The 23,952-nt window shown below is 35.7% G+C and overlaps 1 protein-coding gene across 4 annotated transcripts in view; it reads left to right on the top strand.

Moving 5' to 3' along the window:
* The window catches only part of VAV3 (vav guanine nucleotide exchange factor 3), a 202,337-nt gene that overhangs the window by 116,537 nt on the left and 61,848 nt on the right, over window positions 1-23,952 (top strand). For all 4 annotated transcript variants that reach the window (XR_012629888.1, XR_012629887.1, XM_074876674.1 and 1 more), the window contains exons 19-20: window positions 260-305; window positions 22,957-23,093. Coding sequence is in view for 2 of the 4 variants with exons in the window: in XM_074876674.1 (XP_074732775.1) it covers window positions 260-305; window positions 22,957-23,093 (183 nt within the window). In the remaining 2 variants the exon portion in view is untranslated. The remainder of the gene's footprint in view (window positions 1-259; window positions 306-22,956; window positions 23,094-23,952) is intronic.

Raw genomic sequence — 23,952 nt, 5'->3', positions numbered from 1 at the left:
TATGAACAAACCTTCTTCCTAAGAAACTTTTGAGCTTAGTGTCAGAAAAAATAGGATATATGAAAAAACTATCTACGTTAGTAAGAATGTTTTTCAAAGTATGATCTTTCTACAAGATACAGATAATTGTGGTGGTGGTTGGGGGAAATAACTTGTGAAAACCAGCTTTGCCTAGTAGATTGTGGGAATGAGAGGAGTGCAGTGTGCCTACATGAAAACATGTTTATTCATATCCTTGATTTGTATTTTTGCTATGCAGAAACGAACGAATGGGATTAGAAGAAACTCTAGACATATGGACCCAGGTTTGTGTCATGACTTTTTAATAGTTAAACATTAAAGAAAAAGAGCGAGAAAGCTGTAACTCACTTTATCAAGTTGCATTATGAATGATACTGTAATGCACGCAATGTTGAGATGTTTCGTTATTGCCAAAGTTGTGAAGGTCTAAAGCGATAGCTTTCTTTGTGGTTTCAAAGATAAGGTCAGCTGATTAATTTTTTTTTTTTCCCCTTGTTTCTTTAAGCAGTGCTTCAGTTCTATCTGAACAACAAAATGCCTCTGGGCTCTAGGTTAACGTGACCCACCCTACTGTACTCTGCAGTTTAAAAAAACCCCAAAACTAAGTGATGAAAAGCAGACAGTTGCTTATAAAGCTTAGGTTCTGATTTGCAAAGTTGTGGGTATTCTCAACTCTCTTTAACTGTAGTGGTGCTCAGTGCTTAGCTGTATTGAACATGAGTTCCTCTTCTAAAAATCATAAACCAGTTGCAGTTTTATGTAGAATTTCAAAGTGATTTTATTCTTCCTGTTATAGTAGATACTTTTGTGGAATCATGGCAGCAGCAGCCCTTAAGGAAATTAAATGCTTGCTTATAGACTGTGTACTCAAGTGGGTGAACATTTCCTCTGGAGACCCATTATGTGTCTGTATAAAATACTCAATGGTTTTCAGTGTAACTGTGATATTTTTAGTGTAATTTTTTACAGTAATTACATTTCTGTCCTTTATGTTTCTTGCATAGTTTAATTACTGGAGATTTGTTATGCAGATATTATTTGGAATAAAACTAAGCTGTGGATTATTAAATATTTCTCATTGTGGACACTTGAGAGTAGTTGAGAGTCAAACCTTAAACAGGATGGCAACTCTATAAGCTGAGCACTTTCAAAAAGCAGGAATGCTGGTTGTGCCAGTAGCATTGCAGCTGCCTTGGCTCTGAAAGGCTAAATGTTGTAACTAGTTGAAGCAGACCACACCTTTCTTACTCACCTACTTTTGACATGTTTTGGAACACGTATTGTCACTTTGTTCCCTCTAGCAAAAAAAATTGCTTCATGATACTCCTAAATTGTTCTGTGTGTTGTTGACTGAAGTTGTTAAAGAAAAAAGAAAAAAATGAGCACTCCGTAACTCTGAAAATTAATACAGAGGGGGAGACATCAAGAATCTCAATGAAATAATGCAGAAGAGTATGGGAATACTTATTCCAGGTGGGACTGTTTGAGTTGTTCCCATTCAATAGGATATGTTGCAGCGAAGTGTAATGTGTGCTTGCAGAATAGTCCTTATAGGTCAGATCCTTAAACACAGCTGTCTCATGTAGATTCCTAAAAGGTTAAGTAATTTAATTCTGAGAACCTCTTGAGTATACTGGTGGTTTTACTTGCTGTTGAAGTCTGATAGAAGTATTTATGTGATCTTTATATACAAGGATACTTTAAAATTAGTTTTTATTGAAGGCTGACTACTATTCAAATCACCAAAGTCATTGAATTAAATAGATGTTTAAAAGCTGTGTATAATCAATGCCTAAAATACGGTTCAGGTCTTCCCCACCCCATCCATTTACCTACGCAGAACAGTTCTTTGGGTCATTGGGATAGTGTTATTGAGTAAAGTTCTTGGTCCCTGTTATATTTTTGAAAGCCAGTAGAAATGCAGGACATTTGCTTTAAGTGCCTTTATTAGAGATATTGTTGCAGAAGATTGTCTTGCAGAATAGCTTGTAATGTTAAATTTTTTTTTTTAATAAATAAGAGAGATACTACCATGCTCCGTACATGTACTTTGTCAGTTTTCAAATGAAGTGAACTTTTTAATTTGCATTTTGTCAGCATATGCAGTCTGAGTCCTGCTGTAACTTGGTGGAGATAACTTTTAAAGATGTGCATGTCTTTGGTAAACTCGTGGCATCTTTTTTGTATATTTTAAGTAATATTACTCATCAAATTGCATGTTGCCTTGAGAGACAGAAGATGCTATCCAGAGAGCAGCACTTGTAACAGATCAGTTATTTCAGGCATTCAGTACTACACTGATCCTAAAAGCTTTTCAAGAACACTGGCATAAAAATCTCTGGAAATCCTAGCACCATGGTGCTCTTTTTGCTGAGAGAGGTAGTCAAAGTCAGAGATAACATTTAAATTGTAATGTGCTGGTTTTTTTTTTTTTTTAAAAAACCAAAGTGTTTGTTGCTCAGATTGATTTGTCTTTAGGTTTAATATGCTGCTGCTACCTGTGTTGCAGTTACGGTGCCAAAGCATGGGTACTAGTTTAGGAAAACAGGCATTTGCTGTGGATCAGTTACTGGCATCTGTGGTGTCTAAATATTGGTGGAGTTTGATATCAGCAGTAAATACAATTATTTTGGGCTGCAAGTATTTTAGCACAAACTTTTTGACATGTTTGGTCTTGTCTCTTGCTGTTGTCTGTCTTTGGCTATTTTAGTAAAGAATAATGAATGTGGGAGACATAGCATAGCCGAATTGATGCATTGTGCTTCTCTATTTATGCCTGTTAGAGCCAAATTCAACTTTCACTGACACAGTTTAGCCCTGAATGAAAAATCATTCAAGTTTGATGAGAAGTACTGTGGGTAGAAGGATGGTCTAAACAAAACAATGTGAGGATACTGGATTAAAATATCTTGTCTTCCACTGATAAAGCTCATTGATGGAGGAACCTATCTAGCTGAAGTACCCTGAAAGCACTAAGTTGTTCATGGCTGTTTTATTTGTTTTTCTTTGAAGTTTGATTAAAAGTTTTGACAGTGACAGTTTCCTTGTCAAGATTTGCTTTCTGCTGAATAAGAAGGAAGGATAGAAGGAAAAGTGATTAATGGATGATGAGGCAGAGAAATCCTGGGAAATTAAACAGTCATGAGAAAAATATGTGCAAAAACTGTACAAAAAGAAATGTGTGCAGAAACTGTACAAGTGAACAATCAAAAGAAAATATGACTTTTCTTTATGCTGTACGCTATGACTTCAGCCTGTGGTCCAGTTGCAGATAGCTTCCTGAATTGGTCCATCTACTAAGTTTTAGGGGAGACAGGTTTTAGGTAACCTTTCTTTGGATTAATCAGCAGATAATAAAAGCCATTAGAGAATGAACCTATAAATGCATTTGCACTTATAAAGCCAGGAAAATTTTGGTCTAGATTCTGCTTAAATGTATTTGAGAAGTGATTAGATTGGTGTTAGTTTTTGCCTAGAATGGGCATATGGAGGGATAATTATATAACATTTTTTTCCTTGTGTAAGGCATGTCATGAAAACTTTTATGCATGTGTTTAATTTTAAGCATGTGATTTGCACTGTTGACTTAAATGACAAATGGACCATTCATGTATATTCATAAGCATAAATTAAGGCTTTGTATGTTTTCTTGAGAAGGATGATGCAATCCGACCAATGTTTTTAATAGAAATAATTTTGTATGTATTTTAATAAGAGTAAAAATTACTCTCTCTTTCTCAGCTGTTGGAATAAGTGTATGTTTGTTATCTTTTTATTTTTTAACAGTATAAAGAGTCTAAATGTGGTAGATTCACAGCTTAGTGTTTCTAAAACTAGTTTTACCCTAAGCACTTCTGCTAATATAAATATTGGAACTTTACTTTCTAAAAGTGTGAAAGTATATTTCGTATCAGAAGGATAAACTTGGTAGAAATGGAACACTAGAAGCCTTATATTCAAGATTCATTGCAGATTAAACTCAAAATCTGATCTGTGAAAAAATGTCACTGAGCATGTTCTGACTTCTTAAATAGCTCATTTCTTTATCAGCATGGATTAAAGCTTAGAAAACCTTAGTTCTTAACTGACGGACAGAAGCAACAGGTCTTTTCCCTTCAAAGACAGTAAAATATTGACTGGGTTTTTTGGGGGCCACACAATGTTAACAAGTAATGTATGCAGTGCAACAGCTTGGGCAAAGCTATTTTTCAGCCTGGGAGTTCAAAGTTCAAATAGTAATTTTAAAACCAGGTATTTGTATTTCTCATTGGTGTCTGGTCCATACGTGCTTTGTGAAGGAATTCAGTAACATTGATTTTACACAGATTATGAAGAAAAGGACCTCAAGTGAATAACTGGATTTGTGGCCTGAAGTATATACATTTAAAAAAAAAAAAAAAAATCTGTGCCGGGACAAGTTCAGCATTGGAAATAATGTTTATTTAGTTAGATTGGAGATGTGTTTATTTAATTAGACGTAGTGGGCTACTGTGTCCTTTGTATTTTGTTGAAATTGGGTTGTGGAATTGTTTAACTAGGTTTTGTCATTGTTATATGTGTTTGATTACTAAGCAGTGAAACAATATTCAGATGTTTGTGTTTTGTGGTAATGATCGCATCTTGTCTTTATAGTAAAAATTAGGGGATAGTGTAATATTGGCAGTTTAAATTTCCTTTTCAGATAAGGTTGAGGTATATTACTGTGAGATATTTCAACAAATTCTGAGAGAGTGTGCTCTGTGATATGCAAGTCTAACTCTAATTTCCATTTCAGTGCCACTCCAACCATATGTCCCAGCCAAAAGCAAAATCTGGCCCAAATTCAAATGTTGGGATATCCCAACCTGCAGATAATTCTTTGCCAAGCATGTAGTTGTTATAGATAAAACTACTCTTTTTAACTGAGAATTTGAAGCGTGTCTCATTTTCTTGTCTTATGAACTATCCAGGCAAGTCCTTGGTAGTCCTGATGGACTGTTGTCTTTCTCATTGAGCCCCATATAGAGAATATCCAATTTCATGAATAAGAAAAGATAACCTTCTGCAACATGAAGCCCAGTGCTGAAAAACTGGCATTCAGGAATTTATTTCTCCATTTCAGCAATGGGGTCAGCTATATGTGATTCTGGTTGCGTCTCCAGTGGTCCATTACTAAGTGGCTGTCAATATCATTGTTGAGAACAAGAATTTATCTTGGTTTTAAGCCACAGAAAAAGGTCTACCAAAACCAAAAAGCCAGTATTAAACAAGGCCCCAGTATTTATTTTTCTCATGAAAAGTGAGGAGCTGACGGGCGTCGCTAATAGTATCTCCTTTTTATGACTGTCTTCATCAAGATCGATTAGATCAAGGTAACATTTTTTTCCTTTAGTAAAGGAGTTTCTGTATATAGAATCAAGAAATACATGGATAGTTTTTTTTTTTTCTGAGACATTCGGTAGTGTTACTTAATTATTTTTCCTGTCAATAAAATGTAGGAGTGAATAGCAATCCCCTTTTAATAGTTCTCGTCTTTTCAGACTGAGTAGAACAAACCATTACAGGCCATTTGTTTCAGCATCTTTCCTCAGGACCTTGCTCAGAGTCCCACAGGCTTATTTCTTTCTCTGTTAAATATCTATGAAAAGCTTCTGGGGGAGTTGATGTGACAGCATCAACTGAAGTACTAAAGTATATGCAGACTGTCTTTTCAGCTTTAGATACTGTTTACATTGAACATAACCATGTGTTTTAATGGCTGGTCAAAATGAATGCGTACATGACTGTAAATTAAATCAGGGAAAGCCTGAAGGAATACTGGAGGAAAGAGAAGTGTTTCACAAAACTTCCTCTAGTGAAGAGTTTGTTGTTTGACAAGTTTGAGGTCTTTCCCACTGCTTACTGGTATGGGAAAAACTAATAAGGTTCATAGTAGTGAAACATCCATCACATCCTGTAAGTGACCAGGAGACTTGGAGACTTGCTGCATGCACACCAACCAGAACGTCCTTTTGATTTAGTTTTTACATTTCCTGTTATAAATGAAAATGCAGCCCATGGCTTAAAAAAATGCAGCCTATATGGCTTAAAAAAAAAGGGAGAAATTACTGTTTTAGAAACTTGAAAGCACTCCGGTATCTACTTCTCTTGGAAGTAAAGTGTGTCTAATAATTAACAATCATAACAAAGTATGTGTGTTTGCCCTAGAGATAATTTTGTAATGTTTGTGGAGCACCAGATTTGCTAAGTAGCTAAAGACTTCTCTACATGTTAATGTATTAAGCCACAAAACCAAAAATGAGCTTTGATTATACATGCATATAACACATATGCTTAAGTTTTGGGTGGGTTTTATTGGGTTATGGATGTTTTTTCCTTCTCTACCCAGCATGTAAACACTTTGTTCAAAGTGCATGTAAAGTATACAGTGCATATCTCTAGGAATCTGTGTGAACCAGGTGAATTGCAGGTAAGAACTGGTTTAACAGGGCAGCTAGGAGGGTGCTTGCTGCAAAAGGAAGACTCCTTAGCAGGATAGAAGCAGTACTGCTTGCTGACGTGTTGTATGATTCTGAATGTTCTGGAGTCCTTCAAGGACTTGGATTGCAGCTGTAACCTGACCAGTTCTCAGTATTGATAGACGTGTTTTAACATGTTTCACATCATGTGGCTGGGATGGTGTTGGGGTTTGAGACCAGAGTCAGGGAATTTATTTGTGGTCACCATGTTCTTAGGAGCAGTTAATGGGACAGTTTCTTCCAGGTGGACCTCAGCAACAGTGAATTCAGAGACACGCTGAATTGTGACACCTAATTTGTGAGATCAAATTAATTTACTTTGCATATTTTTAATAAATACGTATTACATTCAGGATCTTTGCTTTTTTTTACTATGGCGCTAATGCCATGTGCTGAGCTATTGTTGCTTCCCAAAATAATGAATTCATCTTTGTTGGGATACAAGAAAGAACATGTTTAATGTTTTGCACCAAGAAATTTTCCACTAATGCATTTCTGGAAGGCAAAGCGGAGTTTTGTCTTCCAATGAAGCATTTCAAATGCAGTTTAATGATTTTTATTTGGGTTGTTATATTTTAAATTAAAATTATTTTTACATTCCTGTTGGGGAGAGGTATTTTGAAAGGTGCCTGTCCCTTTGGCATCTCAGCAATGAGCTAACATTCAGAGAAGAACATCGCCTTTAGCCTTTTCTTTTAATTAAACATCAGAAGACCCAGATGCCAAAGGGTAAAATACATTTATTTTGTCAAACTCTTTCATCCTTGTCTGGTTGGATTGCAAGATTAGTTTTTAGTTGAGTAATTTAGGCTCTTTTGTCTTATTGGATGTGTTTTTGGGACTGTCTCTGTATCTTGAGCAACTAACGTTTTATTTTTCTCTTGGAGAAATAATGGTGATTAATACATGCTCAGCATGTATTAGCATAATTTTTAAGGTGAGGTGGCTTAAAAATCCTACAGTATCTTTCTGCATAAAAGCACTCTTAGTATGGACTGTTCTAAGCAAAATGTCACTGTTTAAAGATAACTACAAGGGAGTTGGCAGGCAGAAAAAAGGAAAAGAGTAAGGTAAAAGTGGGCAAAATGGGCATACAAGTATGATCAGTAGAACAAAAAAAATACTGATTTGCGTTTTATACACACACAAAAATAGTACAGCACTATTTTTTTTAAAAAAAGGCATGTGCAGAAATAATACAACCCAAAGTTGCCTTTAGTTACCGTGGCAAGTAGAAGGGAATTGCATAGTATTTTGATAAAGTTTATTGGGACTTAGAAATCTCTTATTCATCTTCAAGAGGGCTATTGCATTTACCATCTATTTTCATATCTGATTTTAATCTTCAGGGTACTGTTATTCTCAGAAGGCAAAACAAAGGTAATAAGGCAATGAATGATTAAAAATAGTCAAAAGTTACTGAATTTTAACAGTACTCTAAAGCATATAATTTCTTTTTTTGTGGCTCACTCATTTAACTAAATCAGTATTTGATCACTACTTCAAAGTAATTCTCACACAAAGAATTTGGGAAACATTGTAAAACTGAAAGCAGCCATCCCATGGGAGAAAAAAGACTGCTGAAAATTCACAGAAGAGAAGCTCCCAGAACTGCCTCTGCCTTCTGCCTGAGGAAGGTTTTATAGCTTGGTAGAAGGGGCCAGAGGCAAGAGCCTGAGAAACTGATGCTACTTTTCAGGAGAGTTTTTAATCTGCTCACCTCTTTGAGGTTCCCAGAGAAGAGAACAGTTAGGCTGCAGGCCAATCTAGCCCAGGATCCCTTCTTCAACAGTAGCCAATTAAATGGAAGCTTAAGGATAGAATATGGGGTAAGATGTTGTGGTACTTCCCCCAGTACCTTGTGCTTTTGTTTCTTAGCTCTTAGTTTTTCTTCCATGTAATTTCATTGCTACTTTTTGAGCCAATCTAAAATCTTGGCTCTCACAACATCGTTTTAACTGTTACTTTCATAATTAGTTGTGTGAATAAAGTACTTAATTTTGTTTGTTTTAAACCTGCTGCCTATTAATATGACGCCTCCTATTTTTTTGAATCAAGAAAGTGAACAATAAATGAAGAAATAATGAATACTTTTTCTCTGGTCAGTGTCTCTGCCACTCATGTATAGTCTCTGTCATATCCCCTCCAGTCATCTCTCTTCTAGCCTGAGGAGCCATTATCTGCTTAATTCCTCTGTTAAAGAAGCTTTTCTGTATGTCTGGCCATTCTGTTTGCTTGTCTGCATGCTTCTAGGTCCAAGAGTGGTCGGTCTTCCTGCTTCGGTGGTCTGCTCCGAGAAATTTCTTAGCATTGGTACACAGCAGAATTAAATTATGATCTTAAAGAACTGATTTTAAAGAATACTTAGCAATTACTCAGAGATCTGCTGTCTATATGATGGTAGCCATTTTAGAGTCCATCATCATGTATGAATATTCAACCCATATGTTACTTTGTATTTGTTAAATTACATCTTACATGAAGTTATGACCAAATGATCTCCAAAGGTTCTTCCAGCCAAAGTTATTCTGTGATTTGTAATCCTATTGTACAGGTACTTCAGGTCATGAAATCTTCCTTCAGTTATTTGCAAGCAGTGTTACTTTTAAAGAAAAACTTTGCGCCTTCTACAAGACTTAATCCACTTTTACTCCCATTTCAAGACTGCTTACTAATTTTTAGAACAATGGAAGGCCAAGCATGAATTCCTTTGGGTGACCCTTTTGGAAACCACCTTCTATTTGAAAAAAATATTACTGTTTCAACCTTTTACTTCCTTTCTTTTTGATGTTTATTTTTCTGGGGGGAGCTTTGCCTCTCATATCCTGAAAACTGAAAGAGAGCCTCATAGTGAGTCCTGTTAAAATTATTTTGCTAATCCATATTAATATATAATCTTCATCCTCATGTTCATTGTCTACTTCAAAGAACTCTAAACGATGTCCTCAATTTTCCTTTAAAAAGTATTTTCAGTCTTTATATTTATCCATATATTTTCAAATTTTGTTTTTATAGTAGGCTTTACCAATCTGCCTTGTACAAACATCAGGTATCCATGTTGGGACATCTACTGATTATAACCGAGCTGCTTTAAAACATTGCTTCCACACTTAACCTCCAATTTCTGTGGTACTGAGGCTGTTTTAAGAAACAGGTTGCAGATCATAATTAAAGAACTCAGCACTTTCATATTTGAATTTTAGTACTTAGTTTTTCCAAGTAGTGACTATAAAAATTGATCTGATTGATTTTTCAGTAGAATCAATTAATTCAGCCCAGTTGTTTTAAACCTTTGATGCAGTTTATTCAGGATTCAGAGAAAGCACTTGAGTTCAGCCCTCATGGCTGCTCTTGCTGACCTGCAAATAAATAGACGACATGTTCAGTCTTGCACTTTTCATAACTTGCAATTCCCTGTGTAACAGGGAATTAAATAGTAACTTCATTTGGTGGCTGATATGATACGGTTACAGTATTGGTGCATAAGGGAAGAGCAGCTGACATCATCTACCTGGACTTGTGCAAAGCATTTGACACTGATAATTTGACACATGATCTTTAAGGTCCCTTCCAACCCAAACCATTCTGTGATACCTGAAAATGTGTTTCAATTCCACTAACCTTAGACGTTATTCTTTAACCAGTCCATTTGGAATAGGAGATGTGGGGAGAAGAGATAGCATGAGGCACTATGTCTTTTAGTTCAGATGATAAAGCAGCACATTTACTGCTCTTGAATTTTTTCCTTAATTGGGTTTGACAGCAACAAATGGCATGAAATATGATACAAAAACAAAAGCTGCATGTATGGATCACAGCTGTACTTCCAGAATTACATCTCACCCTGGGCAGCAGCAGCAACCCTTCTTGCAACTGGCAGTGATCATTATAGTACAGTGGAATTCACTTAATGCCACTACATCTTCTACAATTTAAAAGTGTGGGCTCCAACCCCGCCCCCCCCCCCCCCCCCCCCCCAAAGACCCTACATATTGCTCTATAGTTTCCCCCCCCTCCATTTTCTGCTTGACCATGGAGAGAAGAGAGGATAAATAAGAAGGGCTCAAAAGGAAAAGAGTATGAGACTTAATGATGGAGATTTAGATCTCTGACTGATCTTGTGTGTTGTGTGCTGGTTTTCTTATTTGTCTGTTTCTGGTGCTATTGATTTAAGAGCTGTAATTACACATCGCTCTGCACGGGGCTCAGGCATCTGAGAAACATTGTATGATCAACTAAGCTCAAAGAGCTGATGCTGGGATTTAAGAGCATAAGTGGTGGTGTTTGTCAGGGCAGTATTTTTGGGAGAAAGAACCAACTCCAGGTGTTCTGCTGGTGTCAGTTTGATTTCTGGTGATTCTTTGATGTAACTACCAGCTGTTGCCACAAGGTGTGGTGATTTTTCCTACCCAGGTGTTCCATCACTGCCCTTTCTTTTGAATCTAATGATCATCTGGTCACAGGGCAAAGTTACTTCAATGACATAATGGAAAACTTGTGGGAAGCAGTGGTGGTGTCAGTGGTGACAGGAAATTAAGTAATTTTCTTTCTGATTGGGTTGCTGAACCAGCTCAGTCCCGAGGCTGCACAGTTAGTGAGGGTGTGACAGAATACACTCATCCTGGGTTAGATGGAACATCAACCCATATCCTTTATTGCTTTCAGGTATGGTTTACGTCCTAACAAATTACCCGCTGTTTGCTGGAGTATATAATCCACATTCGGACTGGAAACAGAAAAGAGAAGGAGAACCTTCGCTATTGGGAAGATGAATATATGAGGGTTTTGTTGGGGGGAGGAAAAGAAACAAAGAAGATTTTAAGATGGAGCCGGATCATTGTTGCAGGGCAGACATCTTGACAGGGGACTGGACTTGATTCCCATCTTTATTGCCTGGGACAATTTACCTATAACCTTGCAACAAAGGTGAAGTGATCATGAATGATTTTATTGTATGTTTTCATTTTTATCTTTAAAACAGCACCCTGTTACTGCTTATTCATCATGTGATCCATCTTCAAGTTAAGGAGTTATTTATATGTAAACATAGAAGATAAAACTATTTAATTTTTTAGGCAATTCTTAAAATTTTAACTACAAATTGAAAAGATTTTTCTTTGATTAAAAGGGAGGGAGTTTGCAGAAACTTCAGTGTATCATAGTAGTACATAATTTTTGATACACCAATCCTGCTAGAAAAGAAAGGGTAACTTCTAAATGAAGACAGTGAGATCAGATAATGTGTAAGATATATACATTTTTATGCTCAGTGGATACTTAAAACATGGTCTGAAAGTCTGTGTTATAGCTATGTCAACTGAATGAGACTAGGATTACTGCGAAATTCATGGAAAAGATGGAGGTATCACAAAATACTACGTCTTTTGGATTTCCTAGAAGTTATTTTCATATATTGCCAATGCTTGAAATGTGCAAAGTATGCAGCATAAAGATGAAATCACAAGTATATATTACTTAGGGATAAACAATTTTAACTACATTGTGGTAATAACAGTATTATAAGTATATACTCATTCTTTTTTACTTTTATAACACGGATATTTTGTAATGAAAGCAAGTTTTGTACTCTTATCTCAAAGAAAATAAGTTAATCACTGTAACCTATACAAACCAGAAATCAGTAGGTACACTTTTGAAATCAGGTTTATTTCAGCCAAAGCAACAGTGTCTTTTCATTGCTTAATGTAATGCTGTAATTCTTGGCAACATTAATCTACAGATGCTTTTGTGCAAGGAAGGTCTACATGGCCTGAAATTTTTTGCATGTTGGTTAAGAACTGTTAGTTAAGAAGTAACAGAGGTATCTGCCATAATCAGGGTAGAGGCCACAGAAAAGAAAAATTTCTCAGAGGAAGATCACAGGAGTGTTTAACTTGAAAAGCTGAAGGATTATGTAGCATTACAAAGAAGATGCGTGCAGGCAAGATTATTCTGTCATTTGCTGGAACCTGCCTGCTTGGCCAGGCATCAGCCTCTTCCCCTTCATATTATGTAATAATTTAAAACTCCTTGCCAGAGAATTTATTTCTTCTAAGTAGCAGAAATGGAGAGTAAGGTCTTTTATCTTAGGGGCAGCTGCTATTAGTCGATACTGAGCACAAAAGACATGGCATGAAAGATAAGTTAATATTAATTTTTGTGATGCTTAATGAATAAAATCTCAGCATGTTTTCAGCAATGCATGTTTTTAAATTTTGTTTGAGACCTGTGAAAGATTCTAGGTGGCATAAGTGCATGTTTTCGTGGATTATATTGTGCACAGTTATCTTGCTGTACATGATTGTTATTTTAGTGTCCAGCAGCTGTACACTGAAGTGTACAGTGCATTCAGCAGGGTGACTTAATTCCATTTCTGCTGAATAGACTTGTCAAAAGGTAGGACTGCCTCATGTCATGCCATGCTTTCAGGCATATTACAGGTGAGATTTGACTATCATATTCTGACTGCAGTATATTTATTTTTTAGAAAGGACAAAGTTTATATTTGTTTATACTTAATTGAGCAAGTTATTTTCAAAATTATTTAGTCTGTGAATGCTCAACAACAGAAAAATGCCTAGGTCTTCCACAAGATTCATGACATTTTGCAGTATTAAACTGTTTCCAAAGTGGGGCTCTTATTCTCAAGCCTTTTTTCTCTTACTGGTTGCTGCAGGATCATCCCTGGGCAGGCAGAGTGTAGTATTAAAAACACAGCTTAAAGTAGTTACTTCTGTGGAATAATGGATTTTTATCTTGCAAGATTTGCCCCTGTTTTTCAGAGCCTTTTGCTGTACATAATCTACTACTGTCTTGGAAACACCTTCATAGCTCATCTATAGTATCTGCCCAATGTAAGTTGTTAGCTCCTCAGGGCAGGTACTTGTTTGAACAAATACACATTCTAGAATGCCATGCCTGTCTATGGTACCACATTAAAAGACGTGATAATTATCACTGGTTAATTTTCATACCTTGTGCTTTTATAAAAAGCACCTTGTGTATCACACTGTTTAATTCATATGCCAGAACTCTAGTTTGCTCAATTTTAAAGAAAATAATGAAGATTCTTAGTTCTGAGGCAACATTATTTTTAAAATTGATATACCCAATTCACTCACTAGACTACATTGAAATATGGTTTCATTACTTTGTCAAAAGTAATGAAAACTCTGTTTTTGAAATTTGATTATTCTTTATTGTTTATTCACATAATAAGACATTTAGCACTCGCCCATTTCTAACGTTTGTTGCTGAGGTTCTTGTCAATCTAGACAATTCCAAAATCCCTTTCTCTCACAAAAATAGCTGCCTGTGTCACTGCAAGGAAGGACTAGTTGCCTGAATAAGCATTTGAAGTTAGAATTGTACAAAACATGAGAGCTTGTCCTTAACACTTGTTAGGAGGAAGACATGCTATGAAAGGGAAACCAAGGTCTTCACTCTAATTTATCACAAAATGTATGTAGCTATGGCCATTATAAAGTCCGTGACCTTCCTAGCTCTCTTCTGCTTTCTTTCACTGCAGTCCTGGAGAGGACCCTCTTTTCTGAAGAGGACAAACTTAAGACAACATTTTAAATGCCAAGTAGCTGGTTTGAGTATAAATAATAAGACATGATGTTGGAATTGCACATGAAATTCCTATTATTTCAAACATCCTTTCTTGTACTTGCAATCCACAGTTATCTATCTAGGGCATGTCCGGGTTTTCTAAATTAATGTGCTAAAGTTCCTGTGTCAAGCTTAAATAAAAAATTAAAAAAAAAATTCGACAAGTGCAGCTGGAGCTAGTGGTACTTTTTAGTACTTGGTACTTGACTTTCTGAAAGTGGGTTCCTTTGTACATCCATATGTAACTGCAGCAATAAAGACTAATGTATGTATTTTAAGAGAAGACTGAGTGTTTGAATGATGCCTAGGACAGCTTCTGAAAATGTTTGCTGTGCAAACAGGAATGGGTTGGCATTTGTATGTCAGTAGATTCTTTCTGTAGTGTACTTAACTAATTTTCAGATTGCTTTTGCTCTGTTGTAACATATTGTCCCTTGACTTCCCAAAATCTTCACAGTTTCTTTTCCTTCTGTTCTGTTTTGAGAAAGAAAAAAGAAATTTAAACCTGAGGAGTCAATCTGTGAGAGTTGTGAGGAGAACCACCCTTAAGGGCATGAGAGACAAATGGTTATTGGTCATCTAAATAATGATAGGTTCATTCCTTTCCCAAAAGACAGCCCTTATGGCTTTCTCTTCTTATTTTTAAAAACATGGCTGTTCAGAAGCATTTCTGCAGTGCCTGTTTTTTCTTGCATAGAGGCGAGCTTCCAGATTCCTTAAAATGAATGTCACGATGTGCCAAATGTCCCTGCTTAGGAGGTAAGTAAGAAAATGCCTTCTGTTGGAGTTATTTTTCTAAATAAAAAATTAAATTCTGAGACTTCAGTTTGGAATCTGAATTTTCTTAGCTAAATTGCTTATTTCTGATCAAAATAAATGCTAGCTGCATTTATAGGAGCACTAAGCTGAGCATTAAGTTTGGCTTTGACTTGGAAGACCTGAAAACTTAAAGCTGCTAATGAGGGGACTGTCGACCTCAGTGAGTGTCCGTGTTCCCATGATGCTGATTTTATTAATGCTGCTCATATTGTCACTAAGCATAAAGAGAGAGTTATCCTCAAATATCTCTGCTGAAAAAACATTTGAGCTAAGTCAAATACTGATGTTCAGAGCAGGGAAAGATGGCTGTTCGTCTATGCATCATTCTTTAAGCAAAAAAACCTACTGTAATGTAAAAAAAAAAAATCTATCTAGAAATATTTTGGAAGTCACACAATTTCAAAAATGCAACCATGTAAATTGAGTAACATGTCTAGACTTGTTATTTTCCTTGTAATGAACTCCTGCTATGATCTGCAATGTAATTCCAAGTTTTGTGTGGATCTTCACTGGAAAATGGAGATACAGCTACTTATCAGGGGGCTTTTTGCTTCAGGTCTACAAAACCTGAAGAAGCGAAAGGACTTCCTGAGTTATGGTGTTTTTGTGTTTCTGATAACAAGCTGTTGATCAGACTGTTAGCAGACAGATTTTCCTCCCACACATCTTCATTTTAGTTGATTGATGACCATTTTTGCAGAGGTCTCTGCCAAGAATACAGCATATATATCTATATATGTGCAGCATTAAAGAGAAATGGTAGAAAATTGAGTCTTTGAATAATTATAGAAGATTTGACAGGCGGTAAAGGACTGAAGGGAATCCTGTATGCTGCTTCAGTAAAGTTTTTAAGGAGGTACAATGGTAGGAACAGTTGAGGGAAGACAGTCACAGAAAGCAAGGCTAGGACTGTAAAAAAAAAAAAAGTTCTTCAGTAGTTTTGTCCTGTAGGATGATGGTCTTTAAATCTTCTGCTTCTGTGGAAGTGGAAGAGAAATGTGAACGCTTATCAGATGTGGTTTGGAGTGCATTACAAATTTGTCATCTGAATTATGAGGTAGTGAAGATTTTTGCCCACTCGGAGTGCTTGCGAGTTCTCTGTTTATAGAAGAAAGCCCCTCTAGGGCTGCTGTATTTATATACCTATATAGGGAGAAGCTTAAACAGTTAGTTGAATAAGGCTCATGGTACTGTTAAGTGTTTTACTAATCAGCCTTCTGAAGTTTTTAGACTTAAAATTGAGTCAAGCAGCAAACTCAGGGGTTGTGGTTATTCATACGAAAAATGTTGAGACTTTATTGAACAGTACTCAAAGACAAAACAGCTAAGGAGAAGACAAGTGAAATACTCAAAGCTGATTCTTAGGCACTGTCAGCATTTCGGTCGCCTTGCCTGAATGTAAAGTTTATAAGCAATATCTAAAATTAGAACTTTTAATTATGATGACTTAGAAAAATAATGACTTAAGACTGGGAGAATTAAAAGTTCAATTTAAATATCTTCTTTGAGGTATGTCTGTGTGCTTATTCATTATATTAATTTTGCCCAATAGTAATTATTTAAATCATTGTCACTCTGAAGAGTGCACTTAAAAGACAGTGCTGGTATGTTCCATGTTCTGTAATTTGTGTCATAAGTACTTGGCCTAAAAGTAAAAAAACCCACCTATTTTCTTTCACATCATTAATAGACAGCCCCAGAAACTGAATGTGTTTTTTTGTAAGTGATAATGTAGCGTTGCTTTTCTTGTGTCTCCTCACCAGCTGCGAAGTCCTTCTAAGTAAGTTTTGCCTTTGGCAGTGACTGTACAAAGCTATCGACTTCCACTGGTTGTGGAAATAGATGACGCTGATTAGGAATTAAGAAGCAGCTCTCTTGATAAATGCAAAAGAGGAGAATCCAGATTACTGTTAATTCTGCAACAAAATCATTAGGAACAGGAATTTTAAATGCTGAAGCTAGCAGAGCTGATTTGAAGAACATAAGAGAATGCCGAAGGACTTTGTTAGTCCATGCTCAGAATAGAGCTTCCCTTTAACTAGCTTTTAATAATAGTAGTATCGGACCAAGTTGTTGCCGAAAAAGATGGCAAAGCTGATATGTTTTGTGTCATTGATGCTCAGATTGTGGGTATAACTGTCCACCTGCAATTCACACTGCTGTCCTTATCAACCCATCTGTTTTCCTCTTTCTTTTTTAATCACAACTTGTTACTTTATTATCTGCAGTTATGCTCCTTGATCTGAAACTTTAACATTTTAATTTGATTTACCGTGGTGTAAATACTAATTTTGGATTTCTTCACTTTTATTTAAATACAAGGTCTCCTTTGCTTGTGTGTCTTTAGATTGTGCTGTTAAAATGATTGATGACACTGTGGGTCGCTGTTCAAATGTTTAATGAGACAAGGAGACACTGCAGTGGGTTACTTTGCCCTCATTTCCTGGTTGGAGGGTGAAGATGGCTGGAGATGCACCTGCTCTGAGATTTGAGATAGAGTATTTCTTCTGGTCTTTGCTATGGAAGGCTTATCAATCACTAAATGTCAGTCTGTTCCTCAGCAGAGTTGCATTCCCTTTTTTTGTAGCTACAACAATACAAACCAGAAAGGTTTAAAGCAAGTTCAGAGTGTCCAAACAGACACCTAAAACACTCTTGGTGAAAGAAAGGGCAGAATTAGTGAGACTTTATATCATTTCCTGTAGGAAAGGCAAATGTCATTGGGTTGAGTTTCTGGAAACGTTGTGAGGTGACCTTGTCAGTCTAAAATTCTGTTCAGATTCAAAGCCTAATGAAGTCGTCAGGAGGCTTTCTTCTATTACATTAGTGGGTTTTGGATCGGGTTATAAATATTTGGTGACTAGGCTATATTTTCCCTGGAGAAAGTCTTCCTTCAAGACTCATATTAACTAGGTATGGCTGTTTAATGCAGACAAAGCTGTTTTAGGTCTTTTCGCTAACAGTATATAGTATATCAACAGATTCGCTTTTGAACCCTGGTCTCTTATACTCTATGTCATTATTCTGTATGTTAAAATGATCCCTGACCAAAGCGTAAACCATGTTCTGGGTTGCTTGGAAATAACAGATGCTGGAATCAATTCTGACAGATAGAGGTCATCATAGGGCATGCATTATGCATGCTGTTAGCAAAAAATAACATTTTTGAATTTCCGCATGAAACTGAGGATCATTCAGTGCCATTCATAAATGCAGAGCTGCTCTAAGGAATACAAGTAGTTTGTATGTTTTTATTTCATATGTATAATGGGTATTCTAACTTATTATGTACTATGTTAATTCTAAAATGTGACCTTCTTCTTTGAGTCATAACTATGAGATTAAATACTCAAAAGTGTGGTATTGTTTATGAAAGGTTTTATTTTTCTATAATGTAGCCAAACTGGTACTTCGTAAACCCTGACACTAGCATGCTTTCTGCTTTTCTCATGAGCTACAGCTTAGATCATCAATTTGTGTTAGGTCTGTGATCCGGAGCTTGGCTATGAAGACTTTTCTAGGAATTTGGGGGGTTTCCTGGTTTTCAAGTTAAGTGAATTTCAGCTATTTATTAGTGGAATAACTGGATCAGTTTGCCTTTTGATTTCAAGGTTGGAAACTGCCAGGCTGGTTTTCCATCTTCAAATTAGGAAGCTTCCTGACAAAAGCTTTCAGTCATGTGGAAATCTAACCTCATGGAAGCCAATGAGATTTTTAACAATTATAATAATGCGTGGCTGAAATTCTGACCTTGTCCCTTGTGTTGAAATTTTATCAGCTTTTAAACATATTCATGAATAACATTTTTGTGCCAGATATGTTTCCAGAAGTTTTCTGCAGTTGTCAGATACTCTCAGTACTGCAGCTATGTACATCGCAATGGCACTGTCTCGAATGCTAATCAGATTTCACTTTTTAGTTATTAATGAATAATGTTTCTCTACTGTTTCTATCAGAAATAATCCATAATTACACTTAAAACATTTCAGGTTTCTGTATCATACCACTTGTCTGCATTATTACATTACAGTAAGTACTTAGGATTCTTAATGAGTATATTTGTGATGAATCCATGTGCCAATTAAGAATGAAATTTGAAGGTAGACAAGGAAAATATTCCAGATCTTGTCTGAACTTCAGTAAAGCAGTTGGTATACTGCCTCAGAAGAACTGATCTGTTATGAGAGGAGGCTAAAAGAACTTGGCTTGTTGAGCCTAGCAAAATAAAGGTTAAAAGGGATATGATTGCTCTCTATAACTATATTATGGAAATAAATGCAGACAGGGGAAAGAACTATTCAGACTGTTGCCTCTAGATGGATATAAGTTGGCCATGAACTAATTTACACTGGAAAGAAGATTCTGAATGCTCAGAGAATAAACTTCTAAAATGAACAATAGGAACAAAAAAATTTTAGGATAAGCTTGCTAAACAGGTGAAAGATAGTGTGAACTGGTTCCTGTGATAATAATGGATGGGACTTGGTCCATCACACCCCAGTGTACTTTGTATAGATTAGGAGGTGAAGGGCTGACCAGAATCTGTCCAGTTAAAGGTACAGCATCTCAGTGTTATTCTGCTAAACTGCTTTTGAGCTACTATTATCAAATATGTAATTACATGGTGAAAAGAAAGTTGAGTATTCTGTTTGGAGCTTTTTGATTCTTTATTAACTTTTCTGTAGCTCATTTATTTCTTCTGTGCTTAATGGTGAGTTCAGGAAAGTTCTGTGAGAAGAACATTTATCTGTGGAAGTACAGCTATTCCAGAATAGTATGTGCTTGTTTCTGATTGATTGATTCAAAGATTTTATTTAGTCTTTTGTTCCTGGGAAAACTGATTTTTAAAAAATGTTTAAAATCATGTAACAGGGACAGGTCCTTTTGATGATCTTTTCACATAACAAGTAAAACACATTAGTTTCACATTCACTGCTTCTCTATCTTTGATCAATACAGGCTGTCTACACTTGTCTGGTATTGCTGATATTGAAATGAATATATTCTCTGTGACTCAGACACTCCTGTTGCTGGAGAGTGAATTTACCTTCACTTGTTGTACTTCGAGGTACAAAGTACTTCTCAGAATCTGAGTCAAATCTAATGTGTACTTAAATAATTAGCACCAGAAAATAATTTCCCTTGTTTATACATGCATCTTTAATCAGTAGCCTTGAAGATAGCACACAGTATCATTACTAGAGGGGGTGAATGAAAGTAATGCAGTAATTAATGAAATCACAATGATCTTCTGTATTATTGCAATGTATGGGAATCTCAGCCATGTATCCTACTTCCTCCAGATGCTGGTTTATGTAGGTCTAGTGATAGTGTGTATATATTGTGTTAGGCAGTGTGTATTCATAGCAAAGACAATGCTGAGTATAAAGAAATCGTAAGTAGACCAAAGACAACAATCAGATAAAAATAGGTAGTAAAATTAGAGTATAAGAATAAGATTTATTGGTCTCTCTCAGTAGAGAACAGGTGTAGCACATCAATGCTGTAGTTGTCACAGTTTCTGTAGGCATTACGGCAAAGAAATTTTAAGAGGTGATCTGAAGCAAAATAATGAACTCTGTTAAGACTAATACCCTAACCTGAAAGGCTCTTTAAATGAATAGGACTATTTCTAGTGATGTCAAGGTGTTAGATCAAGTCTTCCAACATTGTATCTGCCAAGGGAATTTTATAATCAAAATTGCTGTAGGATTTTACAGAATTAAGCATACTGAATTATACACAAGTATTCTAGGCATGGTATATTTTAACATGATTAATTCTGTATTACCTTCTGAATAATTCTGCTAGTTGACACAGCATGATTTTTTTCCCATGTTCTCTTGGCCTGGTTTTCAGAGATGCCAATAATCATAATTATCAGTAAAATAGAAATAAGAAGTCATTTTACACATGCTTATAATTAATAATTTCAGCAGTATAGTATTTTTAAAATAACCCAGGACTTGTACTGAAAAGTGCATGAGATTTCTTGATTATGTTCTGATGCAATCAATACAAAAGTGGTGTTTTAAGTATATTATATCGACACACTAGAAATGTGATAAACTAAATCACCCGATACAAGGTTTCATAACATGAATAATTTTTTGTGCATTTGTTTTGACTTCCAGGTATGTCTCCAAGATGAGTGTATGCTTACAGTTTATCACATATGCAGAGCTATCATTTATGTTGTGATGAGGGAGTTCCTTGGCATTAGGACAAAGTTGTTAGCTTTGAGGAGATATTGTATGCAGCATTCCTTTTATTTGCCATGCCATAGATGCAACATTTGTTGATGCTGAATCAGTATTTGAAAGCATGACAGCCTTCAGCTGAGAAATAAAGCAAAGACTAGTATTTACCTAAGTGGAATAATGGCTTACTAATAATTAGATGCTCATTTTAAGTATGGCAGATAACTTGAAGAAATAGTAAAAGTTACAGTGGCATTTGGGTTGAGTAACATAAGAGCTGGTATTACTTTGCTTAATATTTCATCAGCGCTTTGATTAGTATTTATTCTTAAATACAGGGAGTAGTAATTATTGAAGGTGATCTCTTTCATGTTTCATACAATTTAGAGGACATCATGGATATTTGTATTTCTTGCCACCTAAGTTACAGTAGTGATCTTGCAACAGAAATAGGTCTTTTGTAGGCCTGCTGATCCTTTCTTGTTAGAATTAAGTTAATTATGACTCTCCAGCAAGAAACTGGTTAAATACAGCAGCCCAGCTACCTTGACTTTGCATGCTTTCACTCCTATTTGTATTCATTAATATGTATTCTTACAGAATCTTACTTAACCAAAAACTTTCTGCTTAAGTTTATAAATGGATATGCCCCCTTAATTGCAGCGTTTTTTTAACATCCCATGTGCAGTTAAAAACAGGGAAATTATTATATAAAATTTTATTTAAAGACAGAGGGAGAGTAATTAAAAATAGATCTCTTCTGTTAAACTGAAGCTTTCCTTGGCAGTATAAAGAGTGGAAAAAAATGCTTTTCTAAAAGCTTTTAAGTTTTTACTATGTTTGTATATAGAGTGGGTGGTATTTCACTTGATTTCAAATATTCTTGTAATATCACAGCACGCTCTTTTAGTGCAATACACTAGCTGTCCATAATGCTTTAAGTGTTGTTTTTTTTTTTTTTAAATGCCATTATAGTTATAAGTACATGGAGTTACAGTACCCACAGTTTTCTGCCCTCCATTTGATACATGCTTATGGAGGGCTCTTGAACTGTAGTTATAAACAATGATTTAGTTCTTTGTACAGACAGAGAGACTAATCTTTGGGGAAATATTTTGTGTCTCAAAAAGTGGATTGCTCCCTTAAAAAAAAATGATTAAAATCAGCTGTTTAGATGCACCCAGTGTTGACATGGAAGGACTGCTGTGCAGCTGGAGTTCTTGTCTTGAAAATGAAACCTTAAATTTATCTGGTCTTTGCCACGTGTATCCAAAAATATTGTCTAAATCTGAAAGTTTAGACACCCCCCCCCCCCCCACTCCCCCCCCAAAAAAAAGAAAAAAAAAAAAAAAAAGAAAAAGTCTTATGAGAAGCCTGCAAGACTTCATTGTCATCCTTATTCTTTTGGACATGTTCACATCAGCAGTAGGCTTTACTGATATAAAACTGATGAGATTATCCATATTGATGTCTTTAATACTAGTTCATCACAATTTTTGCCTTGGACTACAAAGATAGCCTTAATGTTTGAACCTTATGCAGAACCAGGAGTGCATGTGTAGAGGAAAGAGCCTCCATAGACATGAAATCCACTCTACTCCAAGAGGAAGGGAGAACAAAGATGTTTTTTCAAAGTAGTTCTTTCTTATTAGGTTGCACATGGTACAGTACTAAGGCACTGCCTTAGTGCCTTAGGTGCCTACTAAAGACATAGTGTCTCTTTGATTGCTTTTGTGGTCTTCAGATTTTATTAATTGTCATTAACTAAAAATATATGCTGACTTACGTTTTGTTTGTTTGTTCAGGTTTACCAAAAATGCAAGTAATTCGAAACTACAATGGAATACCACAGCCAGCGGCACAAGATGGTCCACCATTGCATATCCAGATTGGGGACACTATTGAACTAATTAGAGGAGATGCACATAGCTTATTTTGGCAGGTATTGTATCATTTAGCAAATGGCTATATTCCATTAGTCCCAGATACTAAATTCTTATTGATATATTACTCTTGTAACTTTTTTCCTTTTTGAACAACAAAAGAATATCTTTGTCTTTTACTCAAAATAACTGTCTAATACAACCGTTTTTACTTTTAAATTGCCAGTAGTTTCTATGTTGCGTAAAATTTCATTCTTGCAGCATGAAAGTCCTGGTGAATAAATCTGCAAGAACATAGCATTGGTAGCAATCCTTCTAGTGAAATTGTAAGAGTTAAGGAGAGCGTCTGGCACATAAACAGCAAAGTCCTGTGAATTTTCAGTCATTGCTTCTCTAACATAGCAGAACTAAAAGCTATATTGGCAAAACCCAGTTACAAATATTAGATTTATAGGGGAGAGAAAGAGCTCTGTAAAACAGAACCAGACCTAAACTTCTTGATGACCTCTCAAGTCAGTTAAGCACAGTTTTTTATGTACATGAAAAAAGTATATTCTGTTGATGGCAAAACTCAGTATCATATGATTCACATCACTACTGTTACTGAAATTTCTTTTTAATTGAGAGCTATAAACAGATTGAAAGTGCTGTCTTGCATTCACTTTAAGATAAATGCATTAAAGGATGTTTCATTTTTCTTGATTGTTTTCTTAATTGTTCTTACTAGAATCCTGTGTACTGCTGATATTATTGGATAAATGGAAATAGAGTTAAATAGAAGAACTTTCAGGATATTAATAGAACAACTGGGAAGCATCTGTCGCTGTCTTGAACTGTTGTTCCTGTGTTTGTCTTCGTGATTTTTTTTTTTTAGGCTATAATCATTACAATTATAAAAACTGCTTTGTCTGTTGTATG

This window comes from Strix uralensis, chromosome 8 (assembly GCF_047716275.1).
Source record: "Strix uralensis isolate ZFMK-TIS-50842 chromosome 8, bStrUra1, whole genome shotgun sequence".
In the NCBI taxonomy this organism is placed as follows: domain Eukaryota; kingdom Metazoa; phylum Chordata; class Aves; order Strigiformes; family Strigidae; genus Strix; species Strix uralensis.
The sequence above is the reverse complement of the archived record's forward strand: the minus strand, read 5'-3'. Positions and strand labels throughout refer to the sequence as shown.